Genomic DNA, 17678 nt, shown 5'->3' with positions numbered 1-17678 from the left:
TGTGGCTCTCCCCTGGCTCCCCTTCACTTGCAACGCAGGGAAAGGGTGAGACCTTTCAAAGCCGCCAAGCGGGCAAGCTTCCAGCAGCAGCCTGGGAGTGAGCAAGCGGCAGAGCCACCCAGCCGGGCGGCGGGGCATTGGGCCTCTCGTTTCAACTTCTGTTCTGTTCTCCTGTAATGGAAAATTGCTTTGCACAAAGCTAGAGTGTTACAGTTCTTTCCAGCGCCCCTCCCCCCCCCCCACCACCCCGCCCCTCGGCAGCCTTCTGATCAGAGGGACAGCGCCCGCCCGCAGGAAGGTGGAAGGAGGGTAGTTGCGGTTTCTTACTATGTCCCTTGCTTCAGGCCCTGGGCCTGGGTGGTTACTCTTTTCCTTTGGAATGGGACTGGTATCGGGGTCAAAGTGTCCAAATAACTGTCAGTGTCAAGCCCAAGAAGTGATCTGCACAGGGATCCGGTTAACCGAATACCCCCCAGACATACCCCTGAACACCAGGAGGCTGTACCTGAATGATAACGGCATCACTTTTTTGCCAGCGATGACTCTGGGACTCCTCAGTGACCTTGTTTACTTGGACTGTCGGAATAACCTGATTCGCGAGGTGATGGATTATACCTTCATCGGGGTCTTCAGACTCATCTACCTTGATCTCAGCTCCAACAACCTAACCTTGATCTCCCCATACAGTTTCTCCGTGCTCAGCAACCTGGTGCAGCTGAACATTTCCAACAACCCTCACCTGTTATCTCTCAACAAGTACACCTTTGCCAACACCAGCTCTCTGAGGTACCTGGACCTCAGAAATACCGGCTTGCAGACCTTGGACCATGCTGCCTTCCATAGCCTCATAACACTACAGACCCTGTATCTGAGCGGAAACCCATGGAGGTGCAACTGTTCTTTCCTGGACTTCACCATCTACTTAATAGTGTCCCATCTGAACCATCCAGGTGAGGGTTTGATTGGGTGTGGGGACGCGGATGTGACGGAGTAGGAGGAATTAGTTACAGAAAAGGTAGTCGAAAGATGGTCAGGATGGGAGAAAAAGTCTGGGTCAATCTGATGGAAAACATTCTTATGGCTCTGCAAGATCCATCCTGGGGTTGACTGGAGAGGCAGTAGGGTCAGTAGAAAAAGTTCTGGAGGAGGAATCCAAAGAGCTGAGTTCTGGTCCCAAGCTGAGCACTTACTAGTTGGCTGCCCTTGGGAAAGCCAATTTCTCTGAGCCTCAGTTTCCTGATCCATCAAGTGGGGACAATAATATTTCCAAACAGAGCTGTCATGTCAACCTAAGATGGTATGTGTGGAAATGACTGACTTCTGTAACTGCACAGTAGCCAAGTAATACAGGGACACTTTATTCCATTGGTGGACTATTTTAATCTGTTTGATTCAGTGGCTGAATTTTTCCAGGATCCGAAAGTAAATTCAGACATGCATAGGCAGTAGAAAATCCAACGGTATAATGTACGGAAGAGAAAGTTCGATAGAGAGAGGAGGAGGGGCACAGGAGCTCCCCAGACAATGAGAGAGGGAGCAGAGAGAAGGGAGAGGAGAAGGCATTTGATGGTTCATCTTCAAGATGCTAAGCCAATAAGGAAGGAGAGAATGGCATGAATCCATGAAGAATGGGTCACCAGTACCCACTGTGTCCAGCAGGGAGATTGCAACCTCCCAGGCAGACTCTCAAGTCTTACCTGGTAGATTTCCAATCCAGATGCTGCCACTCTCTCCACTGTCCCCACCCCTCTGCCATGGTCCCTGGGGCCCTCCAATGTCTCACCCCCTCTTCTGTTCAGTAACTTTATTGTCCAGTCCTCATCCTCCAATTATCCCACTCCACCAATACTACCTTCACTCAGGAAGTCAAAACTTCAGTTGAATGTGAGATAATTCCTCACAGAAAGCCAGGAGCCACTGATGTAATCTGGCAAGATTGGACTTTGGATTCAAACCCTATCAAAACCATGTCGTTTCTCCCTTCTCTGAGTGTTTGTTCTTGAAAATATTTCCATGCACCTGCACCTGCTGAAGCTTCCACCATGAAGTCTTGCCCAGGTGGCAATATCCCAGAAAGATCCCTAGCCAAAATGACAGGTTTCAAGGGGATCTGGGGGAGAGGGAGCTGAGTGGTGGCAGCACTGCTGGCCTCCCTTCCAGTGGGAGGGTCTTAACGTGTCTTCCGGGCAATGCCTGGACTCTGGCGAGGCAAGCGAGCCTCCTGGAATGCAAAATTGAGGGAGGCACTAAGAGTGGGTGGCTCCTCACATTTTGTGCCCTAGACACCTGGCCCTGCTGACAGGCACTTCCATCTGAGTTAGAATAAATCGAAAGGAAAGAATTTCATCAGACTATCTTCTTAAGACCACCAATCATAAAAGAATAGAGGAGCAGTTTTCTTGGGTGGGTTGCCTGATCTCTCCAAGAGAATGTCTTCTACTTTTCTCAACGACTGGTGCTGTGGTGCTTTCTAGAAAGCTCCCTGAAAGAGGGTCGTGATTGGTCATTGTCGCGCATTAAATGTGGCTTTTAAATGGGATTCTCCTGTCAGTGTTCACATAACCAGCCTGTGAAGAAGCTTCATCTTCTCTTGCCCCCTCCCCATCACACATATATATTTTCCTTGAGCAGAGCCCACCACATAGCCAGGAGAACCTCCTACCCTAGCGGAAAAGGGAGATGTAGCTTGGCCTCGTCCCCAGTCCCTAAACCTACCACTTCACCTGACCTCGAATCTCCCTTCATCAAAATTCTGCTTATAGAGTTATCTCTTGTCGGAATTTTCAGGCTGACTACCTTGGACTCTTTGACTCACTTCATTCTGAGATTGAATAGGATTGTAGACTAGATCTGTTTCACTGCCTGTTCTCAAAAACATCAGAAGTGGGTATCTATCCTGTCAAACTCATAAACTCTTTACGAACAACAGTCTGTCTTTTGTGAGCCCCGCCCTCCCAAGACACTCCCCCCAACAACTACTAATCTGCTCATCTCCCTCTGCTGTTTGGTGGCCTAGAGGAGCCCACCCAGGCCACTTCATGCAGAACTGTGGTCTCGTTGCCCTGGCTAACAATTATTATCTCTGAAAAACACTAATGAGCCCAAGGCCAGACAGAGAACAATTTATCTTTGTAGAGAGATTTGCAGCTGTTAGAGCTTTTCACACATGCTTCTTTACTTTGAGTGTCAAACCAACCCTCAAATTTTGTGCCCTAGGCCTATGGAAGAGGCTAGGATTGGTAATTTAAAAAAAAAAAAAAAAGAACTTTTTTAATGTTTATTTATTTTTGACAGAGACAGAGACAGAATGTGAGTGGGTTGGGGCAGAGAGAGAGGGAGGAACCTCCAAGATGTCAGCACAGAGCCTGACACGGGGCTTGAACTCACAAGCTGTGAGATCACGACCTGAGCCTAAGTCGGCCACTCAACCTACTGAGCCACCTGGGTGCCCCTAGGATTGGTAATTTTAACCCCATCATATGGATAAGAAAATAGACTGGCCCAAAATCACACAGCTACTAAATGGCCCCCCAAAAATGATTTGAACCTCCTGAGTCAGGTCTTTTTTCATGAGACTACTATATCTTAAATCCCCATATTACATAACTATGATCCATATGTTATACGCATCTGGCCACAGCATCTAAATTACAGCTTTATTTCCGATATGACCACACATGAATGCATCCAAGATCATTTCCACTGGATAGTGAGTTCTAGCCATGGTAAACTCATCATATGCCTGTGTTCTTGCAAACCCAAGTTCACCACAACCTACCCAAACTCCCAAAGAAGGAGCCTAACCTTGCTTACCTTTGCATCTCAGTCTGGTTCTCCCTTCCCACACCTACACGTACATACACCCCGTGACAAACATATAAACCCATGTGCAAACACACACACATATACCCACATACATACAAGCACAAAGATGTGCCCACACACACATACCATACATGCAAACATAAATATACACCTACTCACTTACACAATCACCCACATATTACATATATACAACACACATACATATACCGATGTGCAGATACACAGCCACACTTGAGAAGGCACCCACATACACATGAAACCGAGCACACACACACAGAATTCAGAAGATGCTTCTCTTGCCCTTTAGCCAGACCTCGACATAATGGAAGATAACTTATTTCAAGTGACTCTCGTACGATTCATGTCTCAAGTAGAAATATCTTCACTATTGACAAATACTCGTGGCGAATGCTCAAGCTTCCTATTATACCACATTTGCCATCAACAGGTGACCTTGGGCATGTTCTACAATGGAGTGTAGTCATCTCTCCCCACGTACCCACACTGCAGGATATAAGAAGATTCTCTATGAAGTGAGCTGAGTAACTTGGTTATTTGTAGAAAAGAATCCAAACTAAAGATGGGTTTCATTTTAGACCCAGGAAGATACTGAACGTTAGTATTGGGCGATTTTACCTATGGTACAGAATTAAGGTCAGCATGACAGAAGAATGGCAAAATGTAGAACCCTTGAAAAGCAAGAAGTGAAGAAAGGAACTTCCATGCTACCACCACTCAGTCATCCATTCATCCATTTAAATATTTATTGAGTCCTACTAGGTGCCATAAAGTGTTCATGGAGGGAACCAGCCAAGAAGCCTGGAGCTGTGTGTGTAGACTCGTGTGACTGTGGTCATCTGCACCATATATGTCCCATGGTCCAGTCACGTGCAGCAGAACTAACCCCACTGTCCAGACAGGGCAGGACAAAAGAGACTACCATGTACCTACTGGGCAGAGCAGGCACTTGGGAAAGCCTCAGTTGCAGATGGGGAAGGCCAGACACCATGCAGGCAGGGGAGCTCCTGTTAAAAACAGACATGGATTATAATTCTAGCCTTGCCACTTGCTATTTATAGGATATCAGAGAAGTTACTTAACCTCTCTGAACTTCAACTTCATCTTTCAGACAGGTATAAGAATAGAACCAACTTATGTGGGCTGTGGAGATGAGAACACTTACAAACTGCCATTAGCATTAAGTCTTGCACACAAAAAACATTCAATAAGTGAATGGTTGGCAGGCGTGGGAAAGGTATAGGGTACTTAAGAGAGTACAGACATCAGTTAGGTGACCCCAGGATAAGCAGTGGACTTCAGGAAGGCTCAGCACACATGGAACAAGAGGACAGTGTCCAGGAGACAGGACTATAGGGATGCGTGTGGGGATATAGATAGGATGTGGGGAGGTGGGCAGCGGGTCCCAGGACTCTAATCCCTTGGAAAATGGGATAGCAGGGATCTTAGGGGGAGCTAGGTATTAGACGAGTTATGAACACAGGAGTTCAGACCCCGGGGAACAAAACCAGAAGCCCAAATCAAGGCTTGGTCTCAGCCTGGACCATAAGACTCAGTGCTGGGCCAGTAGTAGCCAAGTGGTTCTTTCCGAGACACCTGAGTCTGGAACTGAACTTCTATCTAAGACAAGCCCCACTTCCAGAAACAGGTGTGGACATGCAGAGATCTTTCAAGAGCTGAGGGCAAGGAGGTCCAACTGTGGGGTAGACATGGCCTTGAAAGCAAGAAGTCACCCACATGGTATGATTTTGTTATCGGAAGAGGACTAAGTGATACCTTGGCTCCCATCCAGTGCCTACCACTGAGTTAAAATTAACCATTAGAGATTTACCCGTTTAGATCCCCAAAAGTACCCCAATCTTGAAGAGGACCCTGCAAAAATATATGAACTTTAGGGCTGAGTAATACTGGTGTCCCCAAGCCTTTATCAGCTCTTAGAGGCAGAAGTGAATTCTTGAGAAATACAATTAGCCAAGATTAGTTCTGCAGCAGTGGGGAACCATGAAGGAAGCCAAGGTCCAGCAAAGAAATGAGGAGATCTTAAAACAAAAAATATGAAGGCAGTAATATGTCCTTCCCCTATGGCCCATCTTGGCTAAACCCACCCCCACAAAGGAGCTGTAGAGAAGGTTAAATGTTTCATTCATCTATTTCATCATCAATCAAAAGTTTCCCATATTGGCAAGAGGTTCTATTCTATTATCAAAAGGTCTTCATCAAAAGAAGCCCTCTAATGATATACTCACCAGATGCACTAAAGACTATTAAGTCCTCAAAGAGTTCACATACTCACTTTACAAACATGAAAGTCACAGCAGAAATGGAGGTGGGTTGTAATGTGCTGGTTTCCAGGATGCTCTGATCAATGCAGAGGTAAACAGACCCACAGATTCCATTTTCTTTTTGGCCTAGGTCAGTAGAGAGGAGGACTAATTCCTGGCTGGAACTGTAATTTTCCAGTCATTAATACCATTTGAAGGTGAGACTGACAATTGAGCTCTTCCCAGGATAGAGCTGCCTACTAGGACAGGGTCGAATGCCTCTGAAGATGCTCTCAAAAACTCATGCAACTCTAAGCTCCCGGACATAAGGAACCTGACCTCCATCCCCTCTTCTCCCAAAGCTTGGTCCGGCACTGTCCAATAAAAGTCCCTGCAGCAGTAGAAATGGTCATATCTGTGTTGTCCAATACAGTAGCCACTAGCCACATGTGGCTATTGAGTTCTTGAAATTAGGCTATTGCAATGGAGGAACTGAATTTTTAATTTTACGTCATTTTACATCTTGTAAGTAGCCACATGAATGGCCATTGGCCACCATATTGGTCAGAGCAGCCTTTTAATAAAAGATGCCAAAGCTGGAACTTTAGAATCTAGCTTCCTCACGGGTAAGTGACTGTACAGCCAAGCCTGGCATGGAGATCTCCTGACAACCAGATTCAGTGTTTTTCCCCATGCCATGATACCTCCTTACTCTGAGACACATCACAGTCCACTCCACTCTGAAACATTTGCTGTATGTTCAGTATATGTCCAACATTGTATTGTAATGATGGCTTTCATCACAGAGAATGACGCCATAATTCCTGTCTGTAATAAGACAATCTTGGGATATAAGAGAGAGAAGATGCAATTGAAAGCCAGAAAGCGCTGACCTGGTCCCTGTGATGCCACTGTGTGATTGGGGCAAGTCACTTTCCCTCTGAGACTCACTTGTCTTTGAAATAAAAAGAGAGTAGGATTAGATACTCTCTAAAGCCCCTTCGAATGGGTAATGGAGCTAACTAGAAAGATAGGGTGCACTTGGATGCAGGAAAGCGGTGATGAGCAGACAGGGTGCCAGATGGGCAATGTGATGGATCAGTGCTGAGGTGGAGCCATTCCTGGAGATGTAGGCTATAGTCACGTAATTAGGACGTGCATGTAAGTAGTAAGCAGGCAGCCTTGAACTCCTGCGCTGTCCCACCTCCTGTCTTAAGCACCGTCTACTTGACTAAAACAATGCCTTGCCCTCGACTGTCCTCCCAGGCTTGGCCTGCTCAACCAGTGGTTCTCAAACTCCAGTGAACATAAAAACCTCAGGCCCCACATACAGAGATTCTAGTTTTGCACAGTGCAAATCCTTAGGCCATATTTTGAGAAACCCTAGGACAATGGCTTGTGTTCTAGGTCTACAGCGGTTACCCCCACTGGTGAATAAATTGATTTGCACTGAGATGTTAATGGCTAATAATGTTTTGACATGTTTCCCTCAAGGGGCATTTGCAGTGTGACAGAAAACAACCAGAAACAGTGAGAATTCAGAAAGCAACAGACCACCAGGGGTAGAAGTGGGGGTAGTTTGGGGACAGAGTGTCCCTCTGTGTCAGCTCTTAAGTTATAGTCCTTAAGCAGTCTTGGGTGACCCGGTGGTGGGGCCTACAAATCAAAGAGGAGTCTGGGCAAGAGTGCTGTAGAGGAAGGGGCACCAAGGCGCTCAGAGACATCTGCAGGGAACAGATGGGCTGGGTCATGTGCTATTTCAAGTCCACATCATCTCGAGGGCGTTTTGAGCAGAGAACATCTTAGTTTCATTCCAAGGCTACTTCATCTTGTATTCAAGGCTGCTGTAATAGGATAATGGCCCCATTTCAAGCCACCAAGTACAAAGTCATCTACAGCTGTGCCAAGACTTAGATTTCCAGAATGAATTCAGGTCCTCATACTCTTCCACCATTAATGCTAACCCATCTCCTCCATCAGAGAAATTGCTGCAAAGACCAGACGCCCAAAAAGGGAACAGCTGGGCAGCAGACATTTCCAAGGCCATCAACTTCTCCTCCAGCCCATCTCTCCTCCCTTCTCACCCTGCTGACAGCCAGAGGTGCAGCCTCATGAGGGCAATGAGGGGGCTGGGAGGGGGGCATCTGGGTCAGTGATCCCTAAACCGCCCAAAAAGGCCAAGAAGAGATGGGGTGGCAAGCACGTGTGGTCTAGGAAGGAGGCTGAATGATTCTCACACACTCTTGAATTCGGCTCACTCGAGACCCCTGAAAGGAGATGACCCAAAGTCCCTTCATGCTCAGCAATGCCAGACCTCTGGTCACCCAACACCAGCCAGGCCTCTGGAAGGCAGTAGTGCAAGGCTAGCCAAAGCAGCCAACCTCAGTTTCCTTACCTCTAGAAGAGAAGAGCTCTCCAACCCGGAGGTAATCTGCAGAATGTGGATGTGGCTAGAAAGAGAAACAGGGATCCAATCATGAAGAGCCTTTAAAGGAACAGGCAGTGCATCCTGAGAAGCCCTAGGAGGCAGGCGAGCCTGGGTGCAGGGCTGGGAGGCTCCTGTAGGCACCCAGGTAAGAAGAAGGTGGTCTATGGCGGCAATGGGGATGAAGAAGTCTAAATAGGTCAGAAGGAACCATTTAGAAGATAGAAGCAATAGGACACAGGACTGAACTTGACCCTCCCAAGGTTCCTTGTATGCCCTTCAGGACTTCTGGCACAGTTCTACGTAATTAATAGATTTGTATATTTAACATGTGTCTTCTCTGGCAGTAAGGTCTATGAGAGCAAGGAACATGTCTGAATCTTCAGAAACTAGCTCAAGGCCTGACACAGAAAAGGGCTCAATAAATATTCATTGAGAAAAATCAATGAATAAGCGAGATGTGGAAAATAACAGACAAGAATTGGCTCAGCCCACTTTGGGGGCTTCCCTGAGACGGACACTCTTAGAGGAGGGGCAGTGAGGAGCCTAGGGCACAACCATATCCCACCGTGAGCATGTTGAGTGGGAGGGCCCCTGTCAACCAGTAGGTCTTTGGATGTTCTGACCTGAAATCCAGAATAGAGAATAGAGTATATATTTGAGAATCATCAGCTCCCTGGTGACCAATAAAACTAAATGAAGGATGAGATGAGCCAGCAAAAAAGTAAGGGGTAATAGAGCAAGGACAGAAACTTTGGGGAATTCCAACAGAGAGAAGGGTGAAGAAGAGGCACCCATGAAGTACCCCGGGTGGGAGAAGCCAGGGAAGAGAAAGGAAATCAGAGAAGGGTATACTCATGGACGCCAAGAGAAGAAGAGTTTCAGAGAGTGGAAGCAGGTCAAGTAAGGGTTGAGAAAGGTCCGGCAGATTTAGCTACCAAGAGGTCCCTGACGTCTTGGACCTTCCAGTGGCATCGTGGGTGTGGACACCAGAGCACAGTGGGATACAAATGAACAGCAAGGAAGAAAAAGGGTGCAGAAAAAATGTAAGCTTGGGGCGCCTGGCTGGCTCAGCTGGCGGAGCATGCAACTCTTAATCTCGGGGTCACATGTTCAAGTCCCACGTTGGGCGTAGAGCTTTCTTGAACAAAAAAAAATTGTAAGCCCTTCTAGGAAGCTTGGCTATGGACTAAAGGAGACAGACGGCCGAGAATGATATAAAGGGGGTATTTCTTTCTTAGGAGCAAAGAGGTCCATGCATGTGTTTTATCTGCTGCTGAGGAGGCAACGCAGGGCAAAGACATGGGGTGGGGGAATAAGCAATGGCGTAAAGCCCCAAGGAGGCAGGAGTGGACGGGCTCCAGAGCCAACTGGAGGGTAAGCCTTGAACAGGGAAACTCCCCTCCCCTGGGACCGCAGAGAAGGAAGCGAGGGTAAGCACACATGGGTAAGTGTGAGGATGTGCGGCAAATGGAATCGAGGGGCCCACCCAAGTGTCCCTACTTTTCTTGCAGTGAAATAAAAGACAAAGGACAACTCTGTATCTAGAAAAGTGCACAGGTTCCCGTGATGTGTTCTGTGATGCTTCTGTACCATCAACCCAATTAGGTGATCCCAAAATGGCCCTTTGTTCTTGAGATGATCATGCTCCCGTTGAACAAGCAAAACCAAGGTGGGCTCTGGATTCAAACGACCTGGTTTTTAATCCTGCCTCTGGCACTTACCGGCTGGGCCACAGTCTCCAGGAGAAGCAGGCTCCTCATCTGAAAACTGGAGATCAATTCGTTCCTAGTTCTGGGGTCGTTGTGCTAATTCAATGAAATCGCCCACGGGAAGATTTTAGAAGTGTACACAGCAAGTGCTCAACTAACGTTGGCTATTGTTGCTGCTGTTACAATCCCTGGTGGCGACTGCCAATACCACAGGGGACATGGAGAGGGGGGAAAGCAGTGTGGGTTTACTGAGACAGGTAAGTACTGCTGTGACTTGCCACTCTTCCTGCTGGGGTGCACTGTCCACGGGGAGTCCCACTCAGGGGGGGCCCCAGGGCTTTTGGGGTGGAGGAGGGTGTTTTAAAGCTTTCAAAATGGCAGCATTATGTGAAAAAAGAGAGAAAGAAACCTAATGCTTAGCCTATATACAGGGATTTTCTCTTTTATCAGAACAGTGGTAGATTTGGCCTTCCCCTCAACCCAAATAAAGGAATAGCCAATGCATCCGATTAAAATATAGTTCAGGCAAGAATTAAAATCATGTTAACAGAGTCTTGCAATTTTCCATATTTTCTTCCAACAGCTACGATGCTCGGCCAGAGCGTGTGGCTGAGGTGAGGTGCAGGCCTTGTTGACTCTATTTGACATTCACACAGGGGTAAGGAGCCCAGCCTGGCACCTGAGTGCACTCATTCCACTATTAGTTTCTGGGCACCTATTAGGTGCCAGGTCCTGGGCCAGGCACTGGGCACACAGCTCTGAACAGAAACAGACACACTCGCGTGAAGTTTCCACTCTATCAGGAGGGGAGTAAATAAGCAAATAAATATATGACCTAATGCCAAGTGATGGTAAGTGCTACAGAAGCAAATGCAGGCAGGGAAGGGAGAAAGCGTGCCTGGGATTGAGGACAAGGCAGATACTTTACACTGGGTGGTTGCTAACGAGGTGACATTTGAGCCGAGAATTGAAGGAAGTAAGGAGACAAGCTGTGGACATAAGACGTGGTGGAGGGGGGCTTTCTAGACAGAGGGAAGAGAGCAAATGCAGAGGCCTTGGGGTGGAATGAGCTCAATGTATTAAAAGGTAAGTATGCTAGAGGCAGGTGGAGGAAGGAGACAGAAAAATAGAGGCCAGATCAGGTAGGACCGCTGGGCCAATGACAGGCTTCTGATTTTGTTCTAAGTGTGACAGGATATCAGGGGCTCCTGGGTGGTTCAGTCGGTTGAGCGTCCTACTTCGGCTTAGGTCATGATCTCACAGCTCGTGAGTTCGAACCCCACGTCAGGCTCTGTGCTGACAGCTCGGAGCCTACAGCCTGCTTCAGATTCTGTGCCTCCCTCTCTCTCTGCCCCAACCCACTCGCATTCTGTCTCTGTCTCTCTCAAAAATAAATAAACATAAAAAAAAATTAAGTGTGACAGGATATCACGAAAGGGTTTCAAACACTAACAGGAATGGCTCATGGTTTGAGATGTGGCTCGTGATGAGAGGGAGGAAGCAAGGAGGGGTCCCAAGTTTCTGCCTGGGTGACTGGTGATCAGTGATGCCCTTCTGCTACTGAACTTTTCTAAATTGCCTCTCTCCATGAGGATAGCCGTCCGCTACCTGGATTTTTCTGGGCAGATGGGTAGTTATTAAGCAGGCCCAGCTCTAGAGCAAACTAAGAAGAAACTAGAATTTGCCTTTAGCCTCCAAGAACCAACTGGTACCACCCCCCAGCCCGGCCATGCAGCTGGCTCCCCTGTCCCATCAAAACCTTACTCAGAAAGGTGGCCGGTTTCTCCCAGCGTAGGGCGTTAAGTCGTTACCTTCTTTTTCAGAAGACGATACCCTTCAAGCCTTATTCTGTCGGCAGAATGGAAGGTTACATCTCCTGCTGACGGAATCCCATGTACTCACAAGTATACAAGACGGTATTTTGAGGCAAGGGGGTCTTTCTACCCCTAAAACATGCCCATATACAACCCCTTATGCAAAAGACTAGTCCTGTAGCCTAGAGCACCTCTAAAGCACAGGAATAATCGAGTTGAACTTGCTGGACTTGAAGGTCTTTTCTGTAATGTTCCAAGAGTCTATGAATCACTTTTAACCTTTACCAAAGTAGGGACTCTTTATCCAAGGGGGGAAAAATGTATCAGATAAGAACTGTAGGGCCCAAGCCCAAATCCTCCAAATCTTTAAGGTTTCACAATGCCAGGGATGTTTAGACCAGGAGTCAGCACTGCTTTCTATAAACAGCCAGACAGGAAATGTCTTAGGCTCTGTGGACCTCTGCTGCAACTACTCGATTTTGCCATCTGTTACCTGAAAGCCGTCACAGAAAATACATAAATGAGTGGGCATGGCTGTGTTCCGATAAAAATGTACTTACAAAACTAGGCAGCAGGTTGAATTTGGCCCACAGGTTGGAGTTTGCCGAGCCCGGGCTAGAGAAGACGGCTAGGTGATGAGAAAAAAAGAGCTCTAGGGAGCAAAGGTGAAGCCAATGCCCAAAGGACCGCACATGCGAGTCTGAGAAGGGGGCCTGGCTGGCTGGCTGGCTCTGGTGTTGTTGGGCTGCTAGGTGATCCAATCTAGGCTCCCCTCTAGGGAGTCATTTCCTCTGGGCACCCATAGTACAGCAGAATGTAACAGCGGTCCTTTCAAATTCCAGTCGGGAACTGGTCCTAAAGAGTGAGGCCAAAGACAGGAGCGATTAAGGACTGTTGTGTGAGATCAGACCAAGAGCCCACCATTCTCTCCTGTACGCATCCAACAGACATTTATTGAGCAGGTACCAGGGACCCAAAGGTGAACAAAGAGGGCCTCTGCCGTCAGTTCTCTAACGCTAATGAGGGACTAGTGAGAAGCCCCTTTTGATGGCACGCCCACGACACCTGCACCCTCACTTGTCTCCATCTGCACTCGCCCTCACTTCCTTCTCTGCAGTCGCTGAGGACAGAAGCGTGTCGCTTCCCAGTTCAAGGCTTACCCCTCCATTTGGTCCCGGAGACCACCTGTTCCTGACTCCCCCAGGACTTCACGCCCCATGGCTCACTGAATCCTCCCCAAATTCTCGAAAGGGAAGCAGAGATTTGTATTCGTCTAGTGTCGAGTAATCCAAGGTGGCAAGGATTAGCTGACCCACGTATGGTGTTCTTTCTCCCCAGGCTCCCTTTCCTCTGGCTGAGCATTATGTCAATGACCCTGGCCCCGAGGGGTATTAATAACAAATAGCATTTTGTTCATTCAACAATCCTGCTTTGAGCTCTAGCGTGGGTTAAGCGCGGTTCTAGGTGTTGAGGGAACAACAGTGAACCACACAGACAAAACTCCCATGTCTTCACGGAGCTCATAATCTGGCGGGTGGAGGCAGACGAAGGAGTAGGAGGTAAATCCACTTCCTTGACAAATGCATAATTAGCCGGAGAAAAAAATAAGGCCAACTATACATCTAGTGATGGTCGGGCAAGCTAGGGCCTAATAAGGAGAAATGGGGGGAAGCAGGTCTTTTCTCGGGGTTAAGGTGGAAGTCTTAGGACAAAAATGCTAAAGCTGTTAGAAACCGGTGCTGCACCCTGAGGGTGAGAGCAGATACAGTTTAGTAGAGGAGGGAGTCTCCAAATTCCATCCTTCATCGTACGTTGCCACCGCGTGGAGGCTCCACTCAGCCCAGATGGTTCCGGAACACGCACACCAGCACGGGGTCGGGGGTGGGGGCGGAGGGCGCTCCGAGCCTGCACTTGGCTCCTCTGGAGACTCAGGCCTGGGAACCTGCAGCAGAACACAGTGCAGAACTGTGGTCAGAACTGTGGTCCCTGCAGGCCAAGAAAGGAACAGTCTGCCTTACAACCACTGGGTTCAAACCAGTTTTCTGAGACAGAGGCTTCCTGGGCTCCTGCGCCAACAGGTGTGGTTCTGAGCCACAGAAGCTCTTGCTCCTCCAGACACGTGATTCTGGCAGACGGGTTTTCTGCCTGCGAGTAACACGCTATGTGTGGCAATAAACAAGGGGGGAGTTTACGTTTCCTTAGGAACTATTTGCAGGAAGAGTTTAAACATCAATGACGCCTGTAATCGTACCTGGGTGCTCTAACTGGAACAAATGCCCTGCGCCCATGGAGTGGGGCTGACAGAAGGATGACGTGGGGTCTAGTAACCTGTTTCCAATATGAATGAAGGCCCCAGAATTGTGCAGTGCACAGCATATACAACAGTACTTGGTAGCTCTTTGTCAGAAGAAAGGAAATCAAGAAAGCCAGAGAGGGAATAATTGACAAACAATTTATTCATTCTGTAGCACGGGAATGATTAAAACTACCTGGTGGAGTGGTCAGAGTAGAATTTAACTTTGAAAAGCACATTCTATGGTGCCCAGCATATATCAGGCTCTCCAAGATCAGTAGATGGGCCTATAATCTCTAATGTCATTAGGCCAGAATAGAAAAACAATGTATGACTATCAAGCTAGCAAAAAGGACACGAAGTAATAAAATAAAAAGCAACAAGGTAGAGAGAAAGAGATAAAGTATGTGGGACAAATTGAAAACAAATATATCAGTCCAACATTAAATGTTAACAGAATAATTACAATACAAAGTTTGCTAGATTGCATAGAAAACAAAACTCAGTTATATGCTGCTTACAAAGATGTATCTTAAACATAGGAATGTAGATAAAAGTAAATGGATGGAAAAAGATAAACAATGCAAACACTAACCAAAATTCAATAGAGCCATACTAATGTCAAAGACAGTAGACTTTAAGGCAAGAAGCCCTGCTAGAGATAAGGAGAGATAATGTTCAGTGAGGCAAGGGTAAATTTACCAGAAAGAGGTAACAGAAGTTTCTACACATCCAATAACATATCTTCAATATATGTAAAGCAAATCATGACAGAACGATACGAAGAAGTAGGTAAATACCCAGCCAAAACCAATGACTTTCACATCCTTCTTGCGGTAACTAATAGACAATGAATAAACTCATAGTAACCAAGAGACAATCGTTTTTATCGATAAAAAGCCAGTAAAGATATAAATGACAAGCCAATACAGATACAGAAGACCTGTACAAAATCACGTCCTAGTTGGTATTCACAGAACGACGTACTCAGCAAAGACAGAATACACATCTTTTGGGGGGCACGTGCAAAATTTACTAAAATTGGCTTTATCGAGCAAATTCTCAATAAATTTCCAAGGACTGAAATCATACAGAGTATGTCTCTGCCCACAGAGTTCAAGTAGGATTCAACAATAAAAATACAAACTAGAAAATCCCCCCAAAATAAGTGTTTCTTTCAATAAATGATAATGTCTTCTTAACAAGAACAAGAATGAGAAGATATGGATTATGCCTTCAAGAGTTTTGTCTGCCTGGTGGGGGAGAAAAGATACACTCCCCCTCTGGCAAGTACCCCACCACGACCCCCCGGCAAGAGGCAACGCGATAGGCACAGTGAGAACGCTATGGATGGTTCAGGAAGGGGGACAATCACATGTAGTCTGAGCTATGAGGACGAGGGGGCTGTGGGAGCACCCTGAGAGCAGATGCATTCACACCAGACTTTGAAGGATAGGAAGGACTTGATCATGCAAAAATTGCAGGAGGAGGCATTTGATACAGAAAGAGTGGTGGAACAAAGCTCACTACAACAGGGGTAAGATGTAATCAAGGAATTAATAGTTTAATTTGACTGGAGCAAAGGGAGGGGCACTGGAGTGCTAAAGGAGGGCGAGGTAGAAGGGGGCAGATGCTGAGGGCTCTGAACGCCAGGCCAGGTGGTCTGGATGTTATTCCCAGGCCCACGGGGGAGTTAGAGGAGGGTTCGAGCCAGTGTGCCACGACAGAGCTGTGCTTGACGAAGGGAAGTCTGGCAGGTGTGTGTGACACGGTCCAGAGCTGGGAAATGGGGGAAATGGGGGAAAGTGGATTTAGGGGGACCTGCTGGGAGGTAGGAAGGCTCCCACCTTGGCAGTGACTGGGGAGCGGGGAGGGGGAGAGAATACAGCAGCAGAAAAACCCAGACCTCCCTCCCCGCAGAGCCACCCACATCCCGCACTTAAGAGCAACCTAACAAAGCCTTAAAATCACTGCTAATTGCCCCTTTCAGGTTAACGCTCCAAAATGGGGAAACGGTGTTTCGTGTTTAGTCTCCTCTCTGCCACCCAAGCCCCAATTTGAAAGCTGAATCTTCTTAAAATAGAATGAGATAACCCCCCCCTCCCCAGACACACCCGGACCCACAGAATCTCACATTTTCCTTCCTCCAATACATCTTTCTCTGTATAGTCCCATGTCGGGTCTCTGGCAGTTTGGAGAGATGCCCCAAGCCCTCTCTTGATAGAATTCCCGAAGCCTGGCCAGAAGCCCCCGGCTGCCCACCGCCCCCACTCTGGGGCCTCCTGGGCAAATCGCTAAGCCAGGCTGACTGGACAGAGGCCTCCGGGCATGATTGTGGTCCTGCCCCTTGACAGCAGTTGTCATGGATCCCAGGGCCCCAGCCCATTTTCCTCTCCTGAGAGCTCTCCCCCCGGCAGGGCAGGGTCACCCAAAGGGCCTCTTCCTCTCCTTCCCTCTGTAATCTTTGCACATAGCGGAGGTGACAGCCGGTGGCTTCCCTTCCTGTGTCTACAGGTTCCACCAAGAGCCAGTCCTCGACCACATCACAGCTTTCAGGCCATCTTCCTGAAAGTAACAAACAACTCTCACTGCAGGCGTACTGGGGCAGAAGCAAGGCGCAGGGGATGGGTGTTCAGCCCGCGGCGGACTTTGAGGGCGCCCAGGCTGGTCAGCTCTTTCCGGCCACCCAGGCCCAACAGCCTCCTTGCCACTTGGCTCACTTCTGTAACCCCTTTCTCTAATTCCTCTGCTGCTATAGCTCCAGTCCAAACCCAATTTCCCTAACTTCCTTGGTCACCCAAGGATCGGAATGCCTTCACCCATCCGGGAGCTTCTGCCCTAAAGTTTAGGAGAAGCATCTCTCCACACGAGCAGGCTTGTGTCTCCCACGTCTACAAATGAGCTTAGAGAGCTCGGTCTGTGTTTTCTGTGTCTTGTCTCCTGCCTGGATCCTTCAGGTTATCTAGAAACGTCTCTGAGTCTCGGTTTCCTTATGTGCGAAACAAGAATGATAGCACTGTGTGTGTCAAAGCTGCTGTAAGAATTAAACAAGACCTTTGTATACCACTTAGCATGTAGTCTGAGCTTGGCACATAGTAGCTGCTGTTATAATTGGGGGCATGATTATCTCAAGCCCTGGTCTCACCCTGCGTTGGAGGGCATTTATGTGATGCCTGCTGGATATAGTCCCCTGGCACACGCGCACGCACACACACACACACACACACACACACACACACCCCTCTGCCTCAGCACGGAGGAGCATGTGGACATGGGAAAACGCAGGGCTGAGGGCAGAGCTCTGAGTTTTCTGTGCAACTACTGAGCACC

At 47.9% G+C, this 17678-nt stretch overlaps 1 protein-coding gene and 1 long non-coding RNA gene across 2 annotated transcripts in view; one reads left to right on the top strand and one right to left on the bottom strand.

Moving 5' to 3' along the window:
* The first annotated feature begins 14 nt into the window (after window positions 1-14).
* LRRC52 (leucine rich repeat containing 52) overlaps window positions 15-17678 on the top strand; it is a 19086-nt gene continuing 1422 nt past the window's right edge. The window contains exon 1 of the mRNA XM_007078108.2: window positions 15-950. Within this exon, the coding sequence (XP_007078170.1) occupies window positions 329-950 (622 nt within the window). The 5' untranslated portion in view covers window positions 15-328. The remainder of the gene's footprint in view (window positions 951-17678) is intronic.
* The window catches only part of LOC122235820, a 19741-nt gene continuing 15051 nt past the window's right edge, over window positions 12989-17678 (bottom strand). The window contains exon 4 of the long non-coding RNA XR_006213889.1: window positions 12989-13997. This is a non-coding gene — a long non-coding RNA (uncharacterized LOC122235820). The remainder of the gene's footprint in view (window positions 13998-17678) is intronic.

The sequence above is a fragment of the Panthera tigris genome, chromosome F3 (genome assembly GCF_018350195.1).
Source record: "Panthera tigris isolate Pti1 chromosome F3, P.tigris_Pti1_mat1.1, whole genome shotgun sequence".
Taxonomy (NCBI): Eukaryota; Metazoa; Chordata; class Mammalia; order Carnivora; family Felidae; genus Panthera; species Panthera tigris.
Note: the sequence above shows the minus strand (reverse complement) of the source record. Positions and strands in the feature narration are given on the sequence as shown.